Source organism: Coturnix japonica, chromosome 7 (assembly GCF_001577835.2).
Source record: "Coturnix japonica isolate 7356 chromosome 7, Coturnix japonica 2.1, whole genome shotgun sequence".
In the NCBI taxonomy this organism is placed as follows: domain Eukaryota; kingdom Metazoa; phylum Chordata; class Aves; order Galliformes; family Phasianidae; genus Coturnix; species Coturnix japonica.
This window is the reverse complement of record NC_029522.1, coordinates 26,435,986-26,455,213: the sequence shown is the minus strand read 5'-3', so window position 1 is coordinate 26,455,213 and position 19,228 is coordinate 26,435,986. Positions and strand designations below refer to the sequence as shown.

The following is a 19,228-nucleotide window of genomic DNA, read 5'->3' as shown; positions in this document are numbered from 1 at the left end:
TAAATAACTTGCAACTTGAAATTACTAGATTAGTTATATGCATGTTGCTTTACAGGAAATATATTCTATTTTTATATTTTTGCATAGAAATCAGACATGATCAGTGCTCTAAGACAGTATATTGCATGTGCTGTTTGAAGAATAAGACCTTGTGTTTCTTTGTATGATGAGCTGTAGGAATAGAAAGGCTCGCATCACTTTACAGGCTCTTTTCCTGCTAGGTAACATTGTTGCAGCTGTAAGGAAATAGTTACTCATCAAACCTATGCAAAAAACAGCCTGTATATGTTTCCACAGTTACGCTAGTTGTATAAGTGGTTCTTCCTATAGTGGAGAGATGGAATTAACTGTGACAAGTAGACAGGAGTACTTTGTCAATAAATGCAGGCTGTATAGCAAATAACTTAAAGAACTTAGCTGATTTTACACTGATCCAGTGTAAAAATATTCTGCCTTAGGTTGAAGAAAAAATAAGTACGAAAAAGTAGTGTCAAAGCTTTTTGTAAACTTTAGTGGAATTCTATTCTCTGGATGTTTTTTAATCTACAAGGACAAAAGCTGTGTCTGATTTGTTTGTTACCAGTATATGCCCACGTTCCTGTTATGTCTGGCATAGCCAGGAATAAAATCAGCTGTTGTGACTCCATAGCCAGTGCCTTAAGTACAACACTGACCTTCCTCTACTAGCTGGATATCTCTGTTTCACATATTATTATAAAGCACTGGAGCTACTAACACTTACTAAGAGCTTTATAATTCCTACCCAGTCAGTTTAGTTATGTTTTCTTTAGTGACAAGAAGTAGAAATGGCTTATATTTTGTAGTATCTGATAAATATCTGAACAGTGCTTTCAGAACTGTATCTGGAAACCAAAATGGGAATGAAAAGATGCATAAATAAATTGATCTTACTGGAAAGTGAGCTGGATCTGATTTTCTTCTTGTCCACCAGCAGAATTACTTGCAGACCTGCCATGGACAAGTCAAATCCTTTAACAGTATTCATCTTAGCTTTCATATGTGAACTGATTCTGCAAGGTACACCCTCAGAAGTTGAGATGCTTTTTTTTTTTTTCCTCTTTTTCTTTCTTTCTTTCTTTTTTTTTTTTTTTTTTTCCTCCTAACTCAGTGTTTGGGAAATTTAAGAGATGAAAGTATTCCTTGATGTATTATTTGGTACAAATGATGTGTGCTTTCATTAATAAAAGTACATGACCAGAATGTATTTTTTGTCAAAAGTCGAATGATATCTAATTATTGACATTCGTAACAAAAGTTAAAAACAACATTAGGTGTTTGCCTCTTTCTAAGCAGATCTGGCCTGTGTATGTGGCTGGAGAAGGTAAGAAAGAAATAGTCTTGCTGAAGAAAATGATCCCCAGTTTTGTTTTGCATGCAAATAGGTCAATATTATTCATAGAACAAAAAGCTGCATGTGTTTTGGAAAGACAATGACCTTCAATATTCAGGGTTAGGGAAAAAATGGCTTTTACTATTTTGGTTTCTTTCCTAATGGAAGCCACTAATGCAGTGCACTGAGATTTACAGTTATTGCTTCCCAAACATTTTTCCATAAGATCCAAGGAAAAAAGATTGCAGAGGGAGTTTGTTGCTCTGGTGCTGCGGATGTGTATATATAACATCCCTAAGAGTAAAATTCCTAGAGGATCAAGCCCTGGTACCATGAGTTGTTTTCTGAGTTTTACAGCAAAGTTTTAAAGTCGTGCTATAAAATTTTGAGAACATGCTCTCATAGGAAATAAAAACTGCGCCTGAAAGGTAAAAACCTAATTGCAAACACTTGACATTTATCATAGCTGTCTCTACTGGAAAAGATTATTACAGAATTAACACTTAAACACGATCTCCAGAATAATTTTGTATTCCATTGTTTTCTCAAAACAGTCATAAGAATTTTGGACTGGAGCTTGACAGAAAAATAGAAGTAAATATGTATAATATCTTATACTATATGTAATATCTAGAAGGCTATGTACTGTGGATTCATTGCTGCTATATGCTCAAAGTTAAAACTGAGCATTAATTACTGAGTTGTGATTCTTTAATAGTGATGTATTACTGTTTAAGAGCTGCGAGTAAAACTGTTAATTAATGGCAGGTTGTTGTTTTGGATACGTATGTTTTGTTGTTTTCTCCTGTTTTTACATTGTTCACCAACAGAACTTGCCTGAGGTATACTGATCTTAGGATTTTAGAAAGGTAACTTAGCAAAAATCTAAAGCATCTTACTGGTGCCAGTAAATTGTTGTGTAATTTTTGCTATTTACAAAACTCCACAATAGCAAATTACATAGGTCACTCCGAAATTAATGCTTCCTATTTATTTCAATGGAAACTAGAATTGATACAAAAAGCACAATAAAACCATTTAATAGAGCAAATTCTCAGCTACAAAACACTATTTTTTAATATGGTCACCACCATTAGATATGTATTCATCAGCAATGATCAAGAGCCTGCACACTGCACTCATAAAAATCTGCACTAGCTGAGGTAGCCCTTGGTCACTGCTGCCACTACTGAAATGCCCACTGCTTCACTGTGCTCATCTCCACTAGTGGGGCTCTGTAAATGGTTAGTGAGCATCCATGAATGTCACTGTGTGCCATTTTTTTTCCGCATGGAAGAAGCACTCTGTTACTTCATAGGCATCTTCTGTATCAGAATCCATTGTGTCAGACTGCTCCTTCACTGCCATCTGTTGCATGGCAACAGCATGGAATGGGGTATTATTGGCAAGGTTCAACTTCTTCTGCCATCACACCAACATCATCCACTTCTGACATTGTTGGCCAACGTAATAAAATAGGAGGCATTACTTTTGGACCAGCCCTCATACATTAGACACATGGTTAACATTTAAGATGCAAGTATATAATTTTTTCTCTTGTAGCTCATACTTTTCTCTAGATATTTTGGGGTAACAAAGGGGTTTGTTCATTTCCAGTTAGGGAAAAACAGTATCAATATGATAAGGTGAATTTTNGCATGGATTATTCTAATATTTGCCAGATCAGTATTGAACACTTCCAGTGCATCTAAATAATGAGATGTGTATTAAAGAATTTATCAGGAGTAGCTTTCTGTGAAACTATAGTTCTCTTCATGTCTGGTGTTTTATTGTTTGAGATGTTATAAATATATAATAGAAATAATTTTGCAGAATGCCTGCAGCCTTCACTGGTTATGATGTTCTTGATATGAATAGCTTGATCAAGAGTTGTAAAACAAATATCTAATGACACTGTTCTAAAATGTATTGAATTATTTGGTTTACAACAGAATTCTTGCTTACTCATGCTGCATAACAACAGAATAGAAAAGTTATCTGCTCTTAAGCATTTTAAGAGAACTTGGAAAATGTTATATATTGCCTCATCATGTAAATAATGAAAAATATCACTTTTTGATGCAGAAAGAACAACCTCAGGCTTATTTAATTGTTAAGCATGTTGATGCATTAAGTAAATATGTGAGTAGGGGTGATCAACAACTTGAATTCATAAAATATTTGGTCATGTAATAATTTACCTACTGCTTTTTTCAGCTACACAACTTTGTTGTGTTACAGAGATAAAAACTGCATTACTTTAAGCAAAAGGAGATCTTTGCCTTTGCTTTGAAGAAAGTGATTCTTTGATAAAGAATCATGGAATGGATTCAGTGCACTTATTCTTATGATCAGGTACCTTCCGGACACCCTACAATCAGGAACACTGACTGAGAAATGTATTTTATTTCTTGGAAGAGGCCAGGGAAAAAAACATTACTGCTATAACCACTCAATAACCACTGGCAGAATGCAGTTTTTGTTTTGAGTTGTTTTTTTTTTTAAATTGAATTATTACTAATGGTGCAGTTTTGAGTATTTTTTTGCTGTTATTATTAGGTCAATGAAAACAGGATTCTTAGTGATAGAAATGTGTGCTGTCCTGCTTGTTTTCATAGACAGAGATATCAGTGTGAGCCTTCCCAAGGACAGAAGACAAGTTTTTAAGCTCTTTGGTTGGTTGATTTCTGGTTAGTCCGACCCCAGGGCCTTACATAAGTGCCTTTGTGTAGGACTGGATTTGCATAAACAGAGGGGCATTAACTGCATCCTGACTCTGTTCTTTGCACTGACTCTACAGGGGTCTGGGGTGGTGAGAATTTAGACTTCAAGGAATATTGCTAAGTATTTCGTTCTGTTTCATGTTATCACCTGAGTGAAGGTTGTCAAGTTTTAAGAAAAGCAGACATGAGCTTGTTTTCAAGAAGAGTGACGCTGCCTGCAGTTATGCCAATAACTCTGCAGAAACGGGTATGGCAGTCTTGTAACTCTCTTTACTATGGGTTGGTAAAGCATTTGCTTAGAGTAAATTAACTGTGTTTTAAATAAATATGCTTATATTTACTTTTTTCTTATTTTATTTTTCTTGACTAGTATGAATTTTTGCTTTTTGATAAATGCACCTTTTTTAATTTAATTACTTAAAATATTTTTGTGTGCACACATATACATGTTTATGTATATTTTTTACTGTGCTTCTTTTTTCTCTGTTATGATTTCGTACTTTATGATCACATCTTTATATAATTTTTAATATATCATGTCTTAACTGCATTTCAGAATACTGAAATAAGCCTCTTTAATATGCTATAGTTGTGATCTCAGTAAAAGCTGATAGGAGTCCACTTATATGGGCTTTGGGTTTTTTCTACTCTTTCTGGCTCTCATCTTACTGGCGTGTGGTTCATATACTCAGGGAATCAAGGTAACACTGTACAGTGCTTTGTAGTTTCCACTGTTTCCTTGTGTTTTTTTGTTGATGTTGTTTGGTTTGGTTTGCTTTGATTTGTTATTTTGTTTGTTTTAATCTTGCTCAATTGGGGGAACAATGTAAAATCTTTTTGACTAGGTTTGCCCTGAGTAATTCGGTGCATCGGCAATAACTGTAAAGTTAAAAATACACATGAACTATGGAAATGTGTCACCTCTAAGCCAGTTGTATTAACTTATAAAAAGTTAGTTCATACCAACTCTAAGTCATTTGTGAGTTTGATTTATTTGCTAAATGTGTAGATATCTTTCATAAGTTCAAGTCCATTGCTGCATAATGTGCCCAGATCACTGTTAACAGACTCTTCTGCTACTCAGAGGCTTTTAATATACCAGTGATGTGAGGTACGAAATTTCACTGAAATATTGCAATGGTATTAAATAGTACTCATGAGCAATTCACACAGGACGCAACATGTACTTCTTATGGCGTGAGTCCAGTTAGTCTAAAGCAGTGTATGAATGCATAGCTCTTTCTGATTTAGAATTTATGTTAGTCTGTACGATTACTTTATAGTTTGGGTTGCAAGAGAAGCCTGCAGAAACACACTCTTAGCATTATTGCTGTGTAAAGATTAGGTTATACTGCTATTCAGTTACGTGATCATATACCACTTTTCATATTCAGACACGTGTTGAGTTACCAGCATGTTAGGAGCTGAAGTCTCTTGAAGTGTTGTACTGAAGGGTTGTATCTCCTCTTGTATGTTCAGAGATGCGTATAGTGTTGTGTGGGAGTAAAGAGGTGTGTAACTTTGTTCAATCTAATGTTCAGAAGGCTAGGAAACTCGATTTTAACTGTATTGTATATTTTCTTTTATTTTTGCTCTTGAGAGCCGAGCATCATTCTCCAAGCAATCATAAGGATTTTTCCTTTCTTTGCTAAGACGTAGTGATTAAGTTTTCTGTGCATTCTCTCTGATGTTAAAACAAATATTTTCACACTACTGTTAAATTAGCAGTCAGTAATTATTGGCTTTACTTCTCTCCTACTGTGCACTTTGCAAGCCCAAAATAAAAATAATGGAGATGGGAAGAGGAAGCAGCACAGGATGTTGCATTAGGTGGGTAGCTATTGGATTGCACACAGCTGAGAAAGTTCTGAGAGATCTTTATGCTCACTGAGAGCTCACAGATCAATGCCAAATTTTTGGCCAGATTTGCTGTGATGTTTATATCTATGTCTATAGATATCTCTCTAAATGTATCTCTTCTCTCTATTCAGAGGATTCTTTTCTTATTTCTGTAGCACTAATTTAATTTCTGGAGAAGAAATACTACAGGGAAGAAAGGAAGGCAGGCAGCAGGCAAGAAAGAGTCTTGCTTGTAAGGTTAATATGTGTGTGCGCGTGCAAATACATTTATCATGGACATTAGAAATGTAGAGATCTAATTCTCTTATCCTAATATGTAGTGTCTTCATGCTGATTGTGCTGAATTCTAGCTTTAAGTAGTACAGTCATGAGAAACTTCAGCACTAATTCATAAAATATTGTTTTAGGCTACTGATAATCCAAAATTATTCTTACTCCAATTTAGGTATTAGAGTTGATGTAAGGAGTCTAGTTTAATTATGATCCTGGAAAATTCTTTTTTTTTTTTTTCCTCCTTCACAAAAGGTGCTGTTTTTCATTATTAATGTGATAGTGTGGCTGTTCTACCACTTCACTGAATGCTTTTTTTTCTCATTTTCATTCCAAATAAATATGTGTTGTCCAATTTTTATTTTTTTTTTCACACTTTGTTTTAAAATTCGATAGGAAGTACTTATCACAGTTGATATGTTGTTGTTGTTTTTTTTCTCAAATACTGTATTTTTAACTGAAGCTACAGAGCCTCATTTAGATTCTAAGAGTCTTTTAGCACAGGCAGAAAAATGTCTTGCTTAAAAAGCATAGGGAGTTATCCATACTGGATATATTATGACTAGATTTATAGTGCGTACGTAGACTAAACTAGACATATAATTAATCCAACACAATTACTTTTTTGTGTGTGTGAATACCTTTGTACTCCTCCAGAAATGGTTTTAAGACATGAGATTTCAAAGAACATAATGTTTTCAGCACATTGTTTTACAGCCTGTTACAGACCAGTTATTTATTAAAGACAAACATCTGCAGAAATGCTATGCATGTAGATAAGTAGAAGAGTACTTACACACCTGATGCTGGATGCAAAGTGTAAGAGCAGTTCTGTGCGTTTTTTTTCATAGCAGCTGAGAACTTTATAGAACACTGTCACTCAGTGTGAAACAGGAACTATATTTTCCAGTGAGTCTTGAAGGGATTACATTGTTTCTCCTAAATTGAAGAAATATTTATTCAGAAAGAAATCTTAGATTGAATGATTAGAAGAATAAACTGAATATTAAAAGAATGATTAGAAAAGGAGAATCTATTTTAGATTAAATGCTGGAGTTCAGCAATTTCCAAGATGCTTCTGGATCTTTATTCCAGCTATTTTTTTCTGGACTGAATTTGTGTACCTCTGTAATCAACATGCACACCTCCCATCAGGTATGAGTGGTTACTTAAATTGTAACAAATTGTATTGAGAATTAGCAATGTCTGTCTGGAAGGCTAAGAGTGTGAGAGGAAATTTTCAGTTTTGTGTTTGGGTTCCTCTAGATGAAAGGCCAATGTGCTTGTCTGGAAATTGTACATAAGTGCAATTTAAGTGATGTCATAATGGTATCATTAAATTGATAGCTTTTATAAATATGCGGAGACACACGAAGTGTTCGTGTATGAAGCAGCTCTTTATATGGATAGTTTGAAAAATAGTCATTCAAAGATATATAAACACCTCTTTGTCTTTCATACAGTATAATAAGATGAAGAACAACATTCTGCTTCCTCTCGATAATATTAAAAACTTTGTGAAACTTTTTACAGGTGTCTATTTAGAATCATAGAAACATAGAATCCTTAGGGTTGGATGGAACCTCAGAGGGCCATCCATTCCAACTCCCCTGCAGTGAGCAGGGACACCACAGCTACATCAGGCTGCCCAGGGCCTTATCCAGCCTCATCTTGAAATTCTCCAGCGAAACTTCTTGCCTCAGAGGCTTGTTAGATGGAGTATACAAATACTGTGTTAGCTATGAATGGATGAATTGCACAGAATTCAGTCATCTTTCTTAATGTACTTGCAGATTTTAAGATAGCTACTTGTGCTGGAAGTTGATGTGACTGTAGAGATTGTTTGTGGATGAAAGTAGAGAAAGAGGGTGGCAGACTTGCATTTTCACTTTGTGGAAGAGGCTTTGTTAGGTCCAGGAAATGTTCCAGAAAGAGCTACTGACAGGACCTCTTTAGGAGGAAGATAATACAGGAATTTTTTCCTCTCTGAAGAATGATTGTAACACAAATAAACTACATGCCTTTGTGATGATAGGAATGTGGCTTGTGAATGGTGAAAAGTGAAAGCAGCTAGACAGTCTAGAAAACCTCTGGATGTATGTTACCACAGCATGTGAACAGTTGAGAAATCTGTAGTTAGATTTGCAGTTTTCTTGAGTGACTGAAGAATGTTCAATCTTTATACGTCATTTTCCTTTCAGAATAAACGGTTAGAGGTAAGTGTTATCAGAATACATTGAATTTATGAAATGATTAGTCTCCATTTCTACATCATTCTGCTCCGCTCGTTTTAGTGACCCTCTTTTGCAGTAAACAACCTACAAGGCCTAAATTCCATGCCCAGATGCTCCCTATCTTGTCTGTTTTCCTGTAGTAGTTTGGGTTAGCTGGCAAACTTGGTGTTATTTAGAGACATAGTCTTTTCTGCTTCATCAAGAGATCTGTTCTGCTGAGAAACCAGCAACATAGGTTGAAAACCCTGGTAGAAACAATAGGTACTTCTTTTTATAGCCTGTATCTCTTCAGAAACACATAGTGCAGCCAGAACGCGGCAGTAACAGATTTTCTTTCTCTTGTGCATTCTCTTGTGCACACAGCATTCTATTTATCTCTGACAAGTGAAGGGTATGTTAGACAAACTGCACTATTAAATACAAAAAGCCTCTTTTAAATAATGTTAGCGCTTTGACACAAATAGGGACAAGCTATTCAATCATAAGACTGATAAATTTCTGCCCTTAACTTTGTAGTGCACAGAAAACAAGAGTCATGAGTATATTTTAGTGGCTATATATTAAAAACCCTTTTTCCTTCAATCTTCATACATGACTTCTTTGGAAAATGTAGTAGTTTGTAGATAACTTCTATCATGTTTCTAGTTTGGGGAATAATGCACACTGGTGTACTGAGAACCATTTCTATTTTCTTCTCATTTTCCATTTCTAAGACTTTTTTTAAGAAATGAAATACTGAGGTTCCTTCTTCAAGTCAAGGGAATTAGCATTATGGGTTCCCAAATCCTCTAATATGATTTTCCATCATTTTTTTCTGAATAATAAAATCACAAAATGGCGTACACTGGAAGAGATCTTTAAGGTCATCTAGTTCCAACCCCCATACTGTGAGTACATTTGCCATCCTCTAAATCAGGTGCTAGATCAGGTTGCCCAGGATCCCATCCAACTTGGTCTTGAACACCTCCAGGAGTGTAGCATCTACAACTTCCCTGGGCAGTCTGTTCCAGCACCTCACCACCCTCTGATTTCCTTTATCACGCTGCTAGCTAATGTAATGCTTTTCATCCATGAGGTCCTTTTACAGGGTTCCTCTTAGTGAGTTCTTCTTCCAGTCCATATATATATTTGGGATTGCTATAGCTCAGATGCAACACCTTGCACTTGGCCTTGTTGAACCTCATTAGGTTCATGTGAGCCTACTTCTCAAGCTTGTCAGGTCCCTTTGGATGGTGTCTCTTCCCTCTGTGGTATCAACTTCACCACTATTTGCTGAGGGTGCACTTGATCCCATGATTTATATTACTTTTAAAGATGTTGAGTGGTACCTGCCTGAAGATGGATCCTGGGGGCATCTCATCACTGACCTTCACCTAGATATAGAGCCTCTGGCCACAGCCCTAGCTGTGACCACTGAACCAATTGTTTATCCATCTAATAGTCCACCCTTCATCTAACTGTTCTTACAGTATTTCTGTTCATCTAACAGGGTGTTTGTCCATCAGCATATGATAATTGTATTCTAAGATTTGTTATTGTAAAGTAACAGCAAAATACAAACCTGTGAGCTATTATAATATGTATAAAGTTAAAACTTAGGAAGCAGTGTGGAAGAAAAGGACTGAAGATGTTAAATAGCACAAGTTTACTAATAGGACTCATCTCCACTTGTCTAACCTATTTCATTAGCACTAAATCAAGTTTTAATGAAGAAAAATGTGCTTGAAAGTACACTTTTATTAACCCCTATGTAATAATCAAGTCCAGTATGAATACTGCTCTTTAAGTTGACCCATATTGCTTTTCAACATTTTTAATGAAAGACTTGATTTCCAGGGAAAAATATGAAACTCATAGTCACCAGCAAGATGAGTTTTGGGCCTTGCTAGTTAGTTCAGCACTTGTCTATGTGTTTTGTGAGAAATTTTGGTAGCTCCCAAGGAAGGTAACAAGGGATAGAACACATACATTTGGCCTAAATAACTTAATTTTTGTATTGTGAACTGTGTTGTTTAGGTATAACTCAACCAACCATATAAGGGAGCATGGAGATTTTGACACTCAGATGTAGTGTTGCATAAGTATAGGGGACCATAGCTTGCTTACAAATGTATGTGTTCTAAGGCTAGATTATGTCATATTCTCCACTGAATTTTGAAATTACTTTCCTTTGGTTAGAGAATTCTGCTCAAGTTTCACTGCATTGTCTTCATCATTTACTAATGTAGGTCACTCCAAAAGTAATGCCTCCCATTTATTTCCATGGAAACTGGACCAGAAAGTGCTCAATAACACTGTTTAATAGAGCAAATTCTCAGCTACAAAGCACTCTTTTTCAGCAAAGTTAAGTATTATTAAACATTAAGTATGTATTTTCATCAGTGACAAGCAAAAACCTGCATATTATTATTTTAAATTTCTTGTTGTCTTTCAAACTTTGTTTCTCTTCAGTTTTACTGATGTTGTCTTTGAGATGATTGCAAATCAGCGTTGTACTCATTCTGCTATTTTTCTAACATCATAATGTAGTTGTCATAACCTTTGTTTGAAAGAACTTTGCTGGTATATTTCTGTACGTAGCTTATTATAATTAGGAGATCTGCATAATTGAACCTCTTTTTTTAAATAATACCACATATTTACACATCTAAAGTGGTAGTCATGGGGAATTATAAGTGCCTCACAAATCTTAATGAGTTCAATCTGTTACTCTGCTGTACAAAAACAGATTTAATTCCCATGCCCGATATACTACAACGAAACTGAAGGACTAATGATGACTTGCCAAAACTCAGATGAAAAATGAATATTTTAAAGATTAGTATTGCCTACAGGAAATCTCAGATATTTTTTGTTTCTTTACCACATTAGTACTTAAAAAGTTATGTGTTTGGTGGTGGTGTCTTAATTAAGTAATTAGTACCTCTAGCAGGATATTCCACAGAACAGTTATTCAGTAGATCTCAGAAAAAATGTCATGTGTTTTACGTCGTGATAGAAAAAGCTGGAAGTTTTTTTTCATAAATGTTTTTAAATGGCAGATGTAGATTTCTGCAAACTGTAGAAATCCTTTCAGCCTAGAAATTCTCCTTTTGGATGAATGCTGGAGGCTAACCTTTTAATTGCATGCTGGGATATTTGAGAGGAAAGCCTCGCATTCATGTATTTAACTTTACCAAATAGTTTAAGATGCTAGAAATTTCCTAACCTTCCTTTGTAGTTCAAATGAACTTCAAATTTCCCTGCCCTCTGCCAAGATAAATAAGTGGGAGAAATAAACCAAACCAAACAAAATTATTGTCTAGCAGGGGGCAAGGTTAGAGGTTGGAGAACAAGTGCTTCAGGCAAATAGCCTCACAGAAGTTAGCGGGAACTCTGGGGAAGTCCAGCACCCTGGATTATAAGACTCTTTGGGGCCTGATTTTGCATACAGTAACTGTGCATTTGATATAAATTTGACTGTTTTTTTTTTTTTTTTATGTAAGTATAAAATATACAATTACTTATTTATGGGGGTAAAATGTTGTAAAAATTACAAGCTCAAATTAGATACTTGTGTCTTTATTAATAAAAGTGGCTTGATGTTTGACCATCTTAGTCTTAATGGCTATCCAGGAGTAATCAGAATCCTGTAACTGCCAGGTCATTTGATGAAGGCACCCAAATGCAGACTCCGTGTGTTCTAAGCTTCTTTTTCTGTTGGATCTACCTGGCCTTTTTCACACTTCAGGACACAGAGTTTGAAATTTGAAACTGCTCAGTACAGGGTATGGTCTTTCCATATGTTTATGTCATTTCTGCAGATTGGAACTTCCAGAACAGATGGCCTGAAAATTCTGAAGAATCAGACTTGGATGCTCTGTCTTTAAAGTCTATGAAACACATTATTTAATTATTGCAATGGGGAGGTTGGTTCACTGTGGAAGAAAGCTTGAGAGACTTGAGTCCAGCCTTTATTTGCTCATTGCACACTGCTCATTACACATTGATTGCTTTATATGCCCTTTTACTTACACCTCTTTCTTTTAATCAGTTTCTGATTTTTTTTTTCTTCTTCTTCTGATTTCTGTAGTATAGCAGTGTCTTCTTTCCCCTTTTCTTTGTTAAATGATGAGTTCAATTTTGAAACACTTATTCTACATTCTGAGCTAAGATGATGAGTAACACAGAATAATATATTCTGTTTTGAAACAAAATTTCTTAGCAATAGAATATTTGGAGAAATTAAAGATACTTCTGGGAATTTGGCTGACTTTTAAAAGGTTTGTAGGCAGTGAAAATTATTGATGCTTGTCCTGCTCAGATTTATGCTTCCTTCTTTTAAGGAGATGTTGGGGTTGCTAGTTTCTTACTGCTAGTGGCTTAAATGGAAATTATTTAGATTATTTTTATTTATTTTTCTTTTCTGGCCTTGGGAAGGGCTGAAATCACTGTATTTATAAATTAGACAGGAAAGACTGTGTGAACATGACTGAGGCAGCCTCTTTTTTTTCTTTGCAATCTTCTAATAGTTATAGATGAGGGAGATTATACTGCTGGTTTTAGGAGTAAGCCTTAAAATGTATGGTGATGACAATGGTAATATTAGCTTGCTCTCAAGTATCAGCTCTTTTCACATGTGCTACTTTCTGGGAAAATTTCTAGGGAAAAAAAGAAAGAGAGGATGACTGGCTAAGCTAAGATGTAATGGTAACTGCTAATAAAAGTAAAGAAATAGCCGCTCAAGCATTCTTATCTTTATAGAAGGTTAACACAATTGAATCTCTAGCATAGTCTTCTAAGTTTGGAATCATCTTGGAAGAGAAGTATTTGTTGCAACACATTTGCAAGGAAAAATGGGAAGCTGAATTGATCCTTTTTCATGTGTTTCACTCTCATTGGAGCAAGTACATTCCCAGCAAATCTCACACTTGACGCAGCAGAAAATGTGGACTGAGCAACTTTTTCTAATAGAAATCCCTCAAAGGTTGCTCTAAATGATGAGACTTACACCATCCCATTCAATTCATTAAACTAAAACTGTAAAAAAATAGTTCAGAAGGGTCTTTTAGGTGACTGCCCGTCTGTTGTCTCCTGCTGTATTTGAATTCTTTGCTAGGAAGGGAAAAAACTGCAAAGCATGTATTTTACAATGTAGCACATGTCATAGCTGTGAGCTGAGGTGAGCAGCTGTCCAATACTTATGCAGGATTTATATCACTATGCTGAGAAACTTCAGTGAGAAATCTCTCAGAGAATACAAACTCTTCTATTTTGTTGCTATTTTGTTTTGTTTTAGCTGTGCTGCTGTAGTCCAAGGCCACCTCCAAGGCTTTCCTTTCCCCTAGCTGAATGGCTGCAGGCACCTCATTATCATGACTTGTGTTGCTGTCTTCAGCATTTTAAAAAGTCTTTTTCTATTTCTCCAGCAATAAGAATCTAGTCATCTACACTGCCACTCTTAACCCTTTTAGAGTTTCTCTAGAAGTCATCCATCAAGGGCCTCGGCATGGGCTGTACGTGCTTTTGCTGTAAAGTGAGCCCAACACCTAACTTGATGAGTACTTGCAGAAAACTGTAGTTTCTGGTGTGTACTGACAGTTTCCATAGCCAGTGTACCAGTGTGGTTTCTCATCATGTGGTTTTATAAATGCAGGCAAGAGGAGAAATATCTAGAAAGTCACTACAATCTTATTTTCCCCTTCTATAGTGTCTCTTTCTGGCACTTTAGACTATAAATTTCTTTAGATTCATCCTGGCACAGACTTATCAGAGGACTGATGAAGCTGTCCCTGCACTTGAGTACTTTCCTGAGTAGGACATGCTTTAGTCTGGGAGGCTGTTTTGTCTACTCAACTGTGCAGCCCCCACCCCGTTCACAGTGTACTCAGCCATGCTTTTGAATTCTTATAAATACTGCAGGAATTCATATACTTCATGCTGATTTATCCTTATCTGTAGACCACAGTTTTTGTGTGTCTGGCATAGAGTTGCTTAAGTTGTGGATGGGTTACGACCATGCTGCCAGTAGACTGTGTTGTTACCAGTCCAACTTTCTTACTAAAATTTAATAGCCAAAATGACAAAGATATGTCATGAAAGACTGTATTCTTACCTCCTCCCTCACCACACATTTTTAGTAGGATAAAGAAACTTTTAATCTACTGAGATAAAAAGAAAAACAACACAAATTTGTCTGCTTTGTTCTATGTTTCTCTGAATGTACATCTTTCAGAACATTTTCCTGTTCTCCATGTGGTGGTTGTTTCCCGTGTCGATGTTTTTGGTTCTGTACCTGTGTATATGTGCAGTTTCTTCCTTTTTTTAGTGCAGCTCAGAACACAGTTGGCCTTCCAGGCTGCAAGCACACACTGCTGGCTCATGTCCAGCTTCTTGTCCACCAGGACCCCCAAGTCCTTCTCCACAGGGCTGCTCTCAAGGAGTTCTTCTCCCAGTCTGTATACATATCTGGGATTGCTCTGACCCAAGTGCAACACCTTGCACTTGGTCTTGTTGAACTTCATTAGGTTCACATGGGCCCACTTCTCCAGCCTGTCCAGGTCCCTCTGGATGGCTTTCCTTACTTCCAGTGTATCAACTGCACTGCTCAGCTTGGTGTCATCTGCAAACTTGCTGAGGGTGCACTCGATGCCATCATCTATGTCACTGATAAATGATTATTATCTACCAGTCCAATACAACTGTTTTAAAGTGAATGGACCAATCTATTCTGTAGATTCTGAACTGAAGATTAAATTTATGGATATTTCAGCTTTTTTTTTTTTATTTATTATTTGTTGCAGGTAATTAAAGTGTACAGTGAAGATGACAGTAGCAAAGCTTTGGAAATCCCAAGTGATATTACAGCCAGGGACGTATGTCAGCTGTTGATATTGAAGAACCACTATATTGATGACCACAACTGGACACTGTTTGAAGAACTTACTCATACAGGTTTAGGTAAGATGTTCTGTACAACAGTTTGACAGTAAATAAAGTTGTGGGTTGTTGTTGTTGTTGTTTTAATCACACAGAGGTGTAATTGTAATAAGCTTGGAGAGAAAAAGATGAATGTGTGTTAATCTGTTCTTGTGGAGGGGATGTTATTTCTGTTTCCCTTATTTTTTGATAGCATTCCGGTAAGGTGAATTTTGTGACGGTGAACTTGTCTCATGCTGCTTCATCTGCATCTGTAAGAGAGATTTGGAAGGCACGGACCATTAAAGTTCTCTTTGCAAATTCTTCCTTGCTCTTCCTTGCTTTTCTTTGGCAGTTCTCCCCCTTTCACTGGTATTTCCTGCTTATCTCTAGCAAGAGGTGGGATATTTTTACTGCAAATAAAATATTTCTTTTTCCCAGCATGTCTGAGTGAAATCTGTGACATGAAGGGCAGAAAATGGTCACTCTGTGCTATCCTTTTCAGACAGTAGAGCTCAAGTCTTCACAAACAACACCAGACAAAACTATCTATTTTTCACTGTAACCAGTTTGGCCAGATTTATCGTGACTTTTGAAAGGGTCCAGGGAAAAAGCAAAACAAAACCACTCTTCTGAACACACAGTTGCAGACCAGAGAGCTGTGGTGAAGTGATTTTATGCTTAGTATTCTAAGTTGCTAGAAATGAAACTCTTTGAATTCCTTCCACGCCAGTAGTGCTTTCCTAGTGAGGAAAATAAAAAAAACCAGCCCACCTCTCTGTGTACTGTGCACATGTACAATTTAAAGATCTAATATGTGGTTTCAGATTATAACTATAATTTTAACTTCTGGTTTGTGTTCCATCTTGTAACATATAGAATAATTTTGCAGTATAAAGCACATTAAGGCAAGTTAAATACAAAGAAAATAGGAATGTTTGCAGAGGTTTGAACAATAGAGGGCACAGGAAAGCCTGCGCTCAGCAAAAGATGAATTCAGAAGCCTGCTACAAAATGTATAATTAAATTGGTACTCCAATCAGATGGTTGTACTTCCTTTCACTGTATTTCTGTTTAGGATTCTGTTGTGTTTGATTTTTGATTGGAAATTACAACAGAAAAATCTAGAAAGATTCTTGCCATAAAAATGCATACTTTCAGTCTCCTATCACTCAACATTTTCATATTAGTTTTAAGCTCTGCTGCTCTCCCAGAGTTACCAGAGCTTTTTCTACAACCTTGCAGGCAGACTCAGCCAGTACTGGTGTGAAGTGTGATCCATGGGGGGACGTTCTGCATTTTAGAATATGTAGAGAACTCCTTGGATGCCTCAATTCTCTGAGGAGAGCAGCGATACCTGGTAACGGCAGTGCTGCCCATCCAGAATAAAAATAAACAAACATTAAAAACATGTTCTTAAACTCTCTTACCGTGTATGTGTCTCACTGAGTCTGCAGGAACCTGAACTCATGCATTTATGTAAAATAAACTTGACTTTGAGTCTCAAACTGTATTATGTTTAACAGTCATATTTTAAAGATGAGCTACAGAAGCTGGAAGTGTTTTTTGCCCTTTTCTGCTGCTTTATCCTATGAAGACAGCCACAAATGATCTCTCTTTTTTTTTTCTTTTTCTTTTTCTTCCTGCTTTGTAACATTTCAAAGATATTTATAACCTTTTGCACGGAATGTATCAGTTGCAAGATGCTCCCAGCTCAGAGTAAGGTCAGAGTTAAATCTGAGTCGAGACTGTAAATGACTGACTACTGCAGAAGAGGAAGTATAAAATGGCTTTAGACGGCACTACTATATAAATACTAGAAGTGTTCTCTGTAATTTATAGTGCGACTGCAGTTTGAGTAGTGTATAGTAAGTATTGAAGAATTCATTGCAGACAAGTATGCCAGAGTAACTGGTGTTGTTTCTCCAGGTTTGCTTATTTGCAGAGTACTCTGTCACGTGGCACCTTTGCTTCAATCTGAACAATTTACTGGGAGATTTCAGTATCAAATCATTAGTGAAATTGTTTTTCCCACGATTGTGGAGCTCTTGTGGTAGCTGGCAAGCAGGTGAGCAGAGCTGCATTCAGCAGGTGGTCCAGCTGCTTTGGGTATAATCTTAGAAAGAAGCAAAGTGCTCATTTCTGAAGCAGTTTCATTTCCTAGATGGTGACGATGGGAATTCAGCACTGCTGGTCAAGGAGAGAAACAACTGTAGACACTTTTCCTTCTTTTTATATTACTGAATAATACTGGAATTATATTCATAACACTGATTTTTGCTGGAAAGGTTTTGCATGTTGATTTCCACTGAGCATATTCGTAAGCACTGGATGAATAGCTTGAACAAAGATTTATCAGATGGTGGCTTAGTTTTGAATTGTCTGCTATTTATTATTCTATGTTAAGTTTTATCCATAGAAATGTGGACAACCCTTTTCTGCTCCCAAGTTAAATGTATGTGATGGGTTTGGAAAGGAGAAATACCATGACCGAGTGCATCAGTATGAAGAGCTTAATAATTAATTCATCGATTAGCAAACATTTTCTTTAATATCTAACAGCTGCCTGAATGCTATTGAATTAGATAGGATTGCGATAGGATCTCAGTGCGCCGAGCACAGCGTTCTGCTTTTAATCAAGACAGACATTAATTACATCACTGAAGCGAGCCTTCATCTGTGCACACAGATACCTGCATGTGAAGGTTAGAAAAGAAGGAAGTAAGTTAAGCCCAGCAGAGGACACAACCCCCCCCTTCGCCCACGTGGAGGGTCGCGGGGCGTTGCGGTGCCGCTGCCACGCCACGTCTGGCCGCCGGGTGGTGCCCGCGCTCCGCGCAGCGCCGCTCCGATGTGGTTCGGTGCCCGGGGAGCGGTCGTTCAAGCAGCGCTGCGCATGGCGTGACTCGGGAGCGGTGCTCCGGGAGGTGGCCTTGTAGTCCAGGAGATTGAATTCAATGGTGCTGTACTCCTCCACCTCGCCTGGAGCTGCTGGAGGCAGCTGGGGCGTGCCTTGGATGAGCCGTGTCCTTACCTGGGGGCTCCGAATCCTGCCTCCATTGCCATTCCTATGCAGGGCTGGCTGTGAAAAAGGAGAGTTCTGTTTCCATAGCCGTTTCCTTCTGCAGAGAGAATACTCCTTACCCTGATTTTTGCGTTTTTGCTTTGTTTGTTTGTTTGTTTTCCTTTTCCGGTGAGAATATTGTGAAAGTGAGCAGTTCTCCTCTTGTTTTTTTCGACAGATTTCTCTTCTGAGCTTCCTCTGGGTACCCCAGAGTCCCTTGGCCAGGCACCTAAACTGCCTGTCACTTCTGCTTCCCATTTGTGTTCGCTGTCTGAGTTCACATAGGCAGCTTGTGAGAAGACTTTTGGTTTGGTGGCCCTGCTAGGCAGGGGGGTTGGAACTACATGATCATTGAGGTCCCTTCCAACCCGGGTCATTCTGTGATTCCCCAGATGGGAAAATGCTCAAAGTATTACCTATGCAATAGTATGGGGCAAAAGCATTTCCTGCTTTATTTTGCTTATCTCACTACCTCCTCCCTCCAGCTGGGTAGCTAGGGAGGAGGCCACTTGGAATTTGTTCTGTTGTACACTTCAGTATTGAATCTTCTTCCGTGTGCTTTATTGACTTAACACGGTTAAGAAGCATCTTTGTTTAGGACTGTGGCAGGTGGTTGTGGTGTTGCAGACAGTGAAGATGAAGAGCTAGCAGAGAGACAAGGAGGAACCCTCCAGTCAGCTGGGAGAGAAAAAAAAATGATCTAACTAAACCAAAGTGCAGCTTCCTCATGGCAGCGGGTATTGATTTGACTGCAGGAGTGTGTTCTGGGGTGCACTACCTCAGTGTTTCACTTCCTTTAACGAAATGAGTTGAATAAATTGTAAAATAT

At 37.2% G+C, this 19,228-nt stretch overlaps 1 protein-coding gene across 3 annotated transcripts in view; it reads left to right on the top strand.

Annotated features, from left to right (window-relative positions):
* GRB14 (growth factor receptor bound protein 14) overlaps positions 1–19,228 on the top strand; it is a 54,646-nt gene that overhangs the window by 16,200 nt on the left and 19,218 nt on the right. Inside the window, exons 1-3 of one of the 3 annotated variants that reach the window (XM_015869048.2) lie at positions 2,740–2,891; positions 4,233–4,321; positions 15,221–15,377. In XM_015869048.2, the coding sequence (XP_015724534.1) occupies positions 4,259–4,321; positions 15,221–15,377 (220 nt within the window). In that variant the 5' untranslated portion in view covers positions 2,740–2,891; positions 4,233–4,258. Of the gene's footprint in view, positions 1–2,739; positions 2,892–4,103; positions 4,322–15,220; positions 15,378–19,228 lie in introns of those variants that run through there. The other 2 variants (XM_015869047.1, XM_015869046.1) reach the window with 2 other exon arrangements.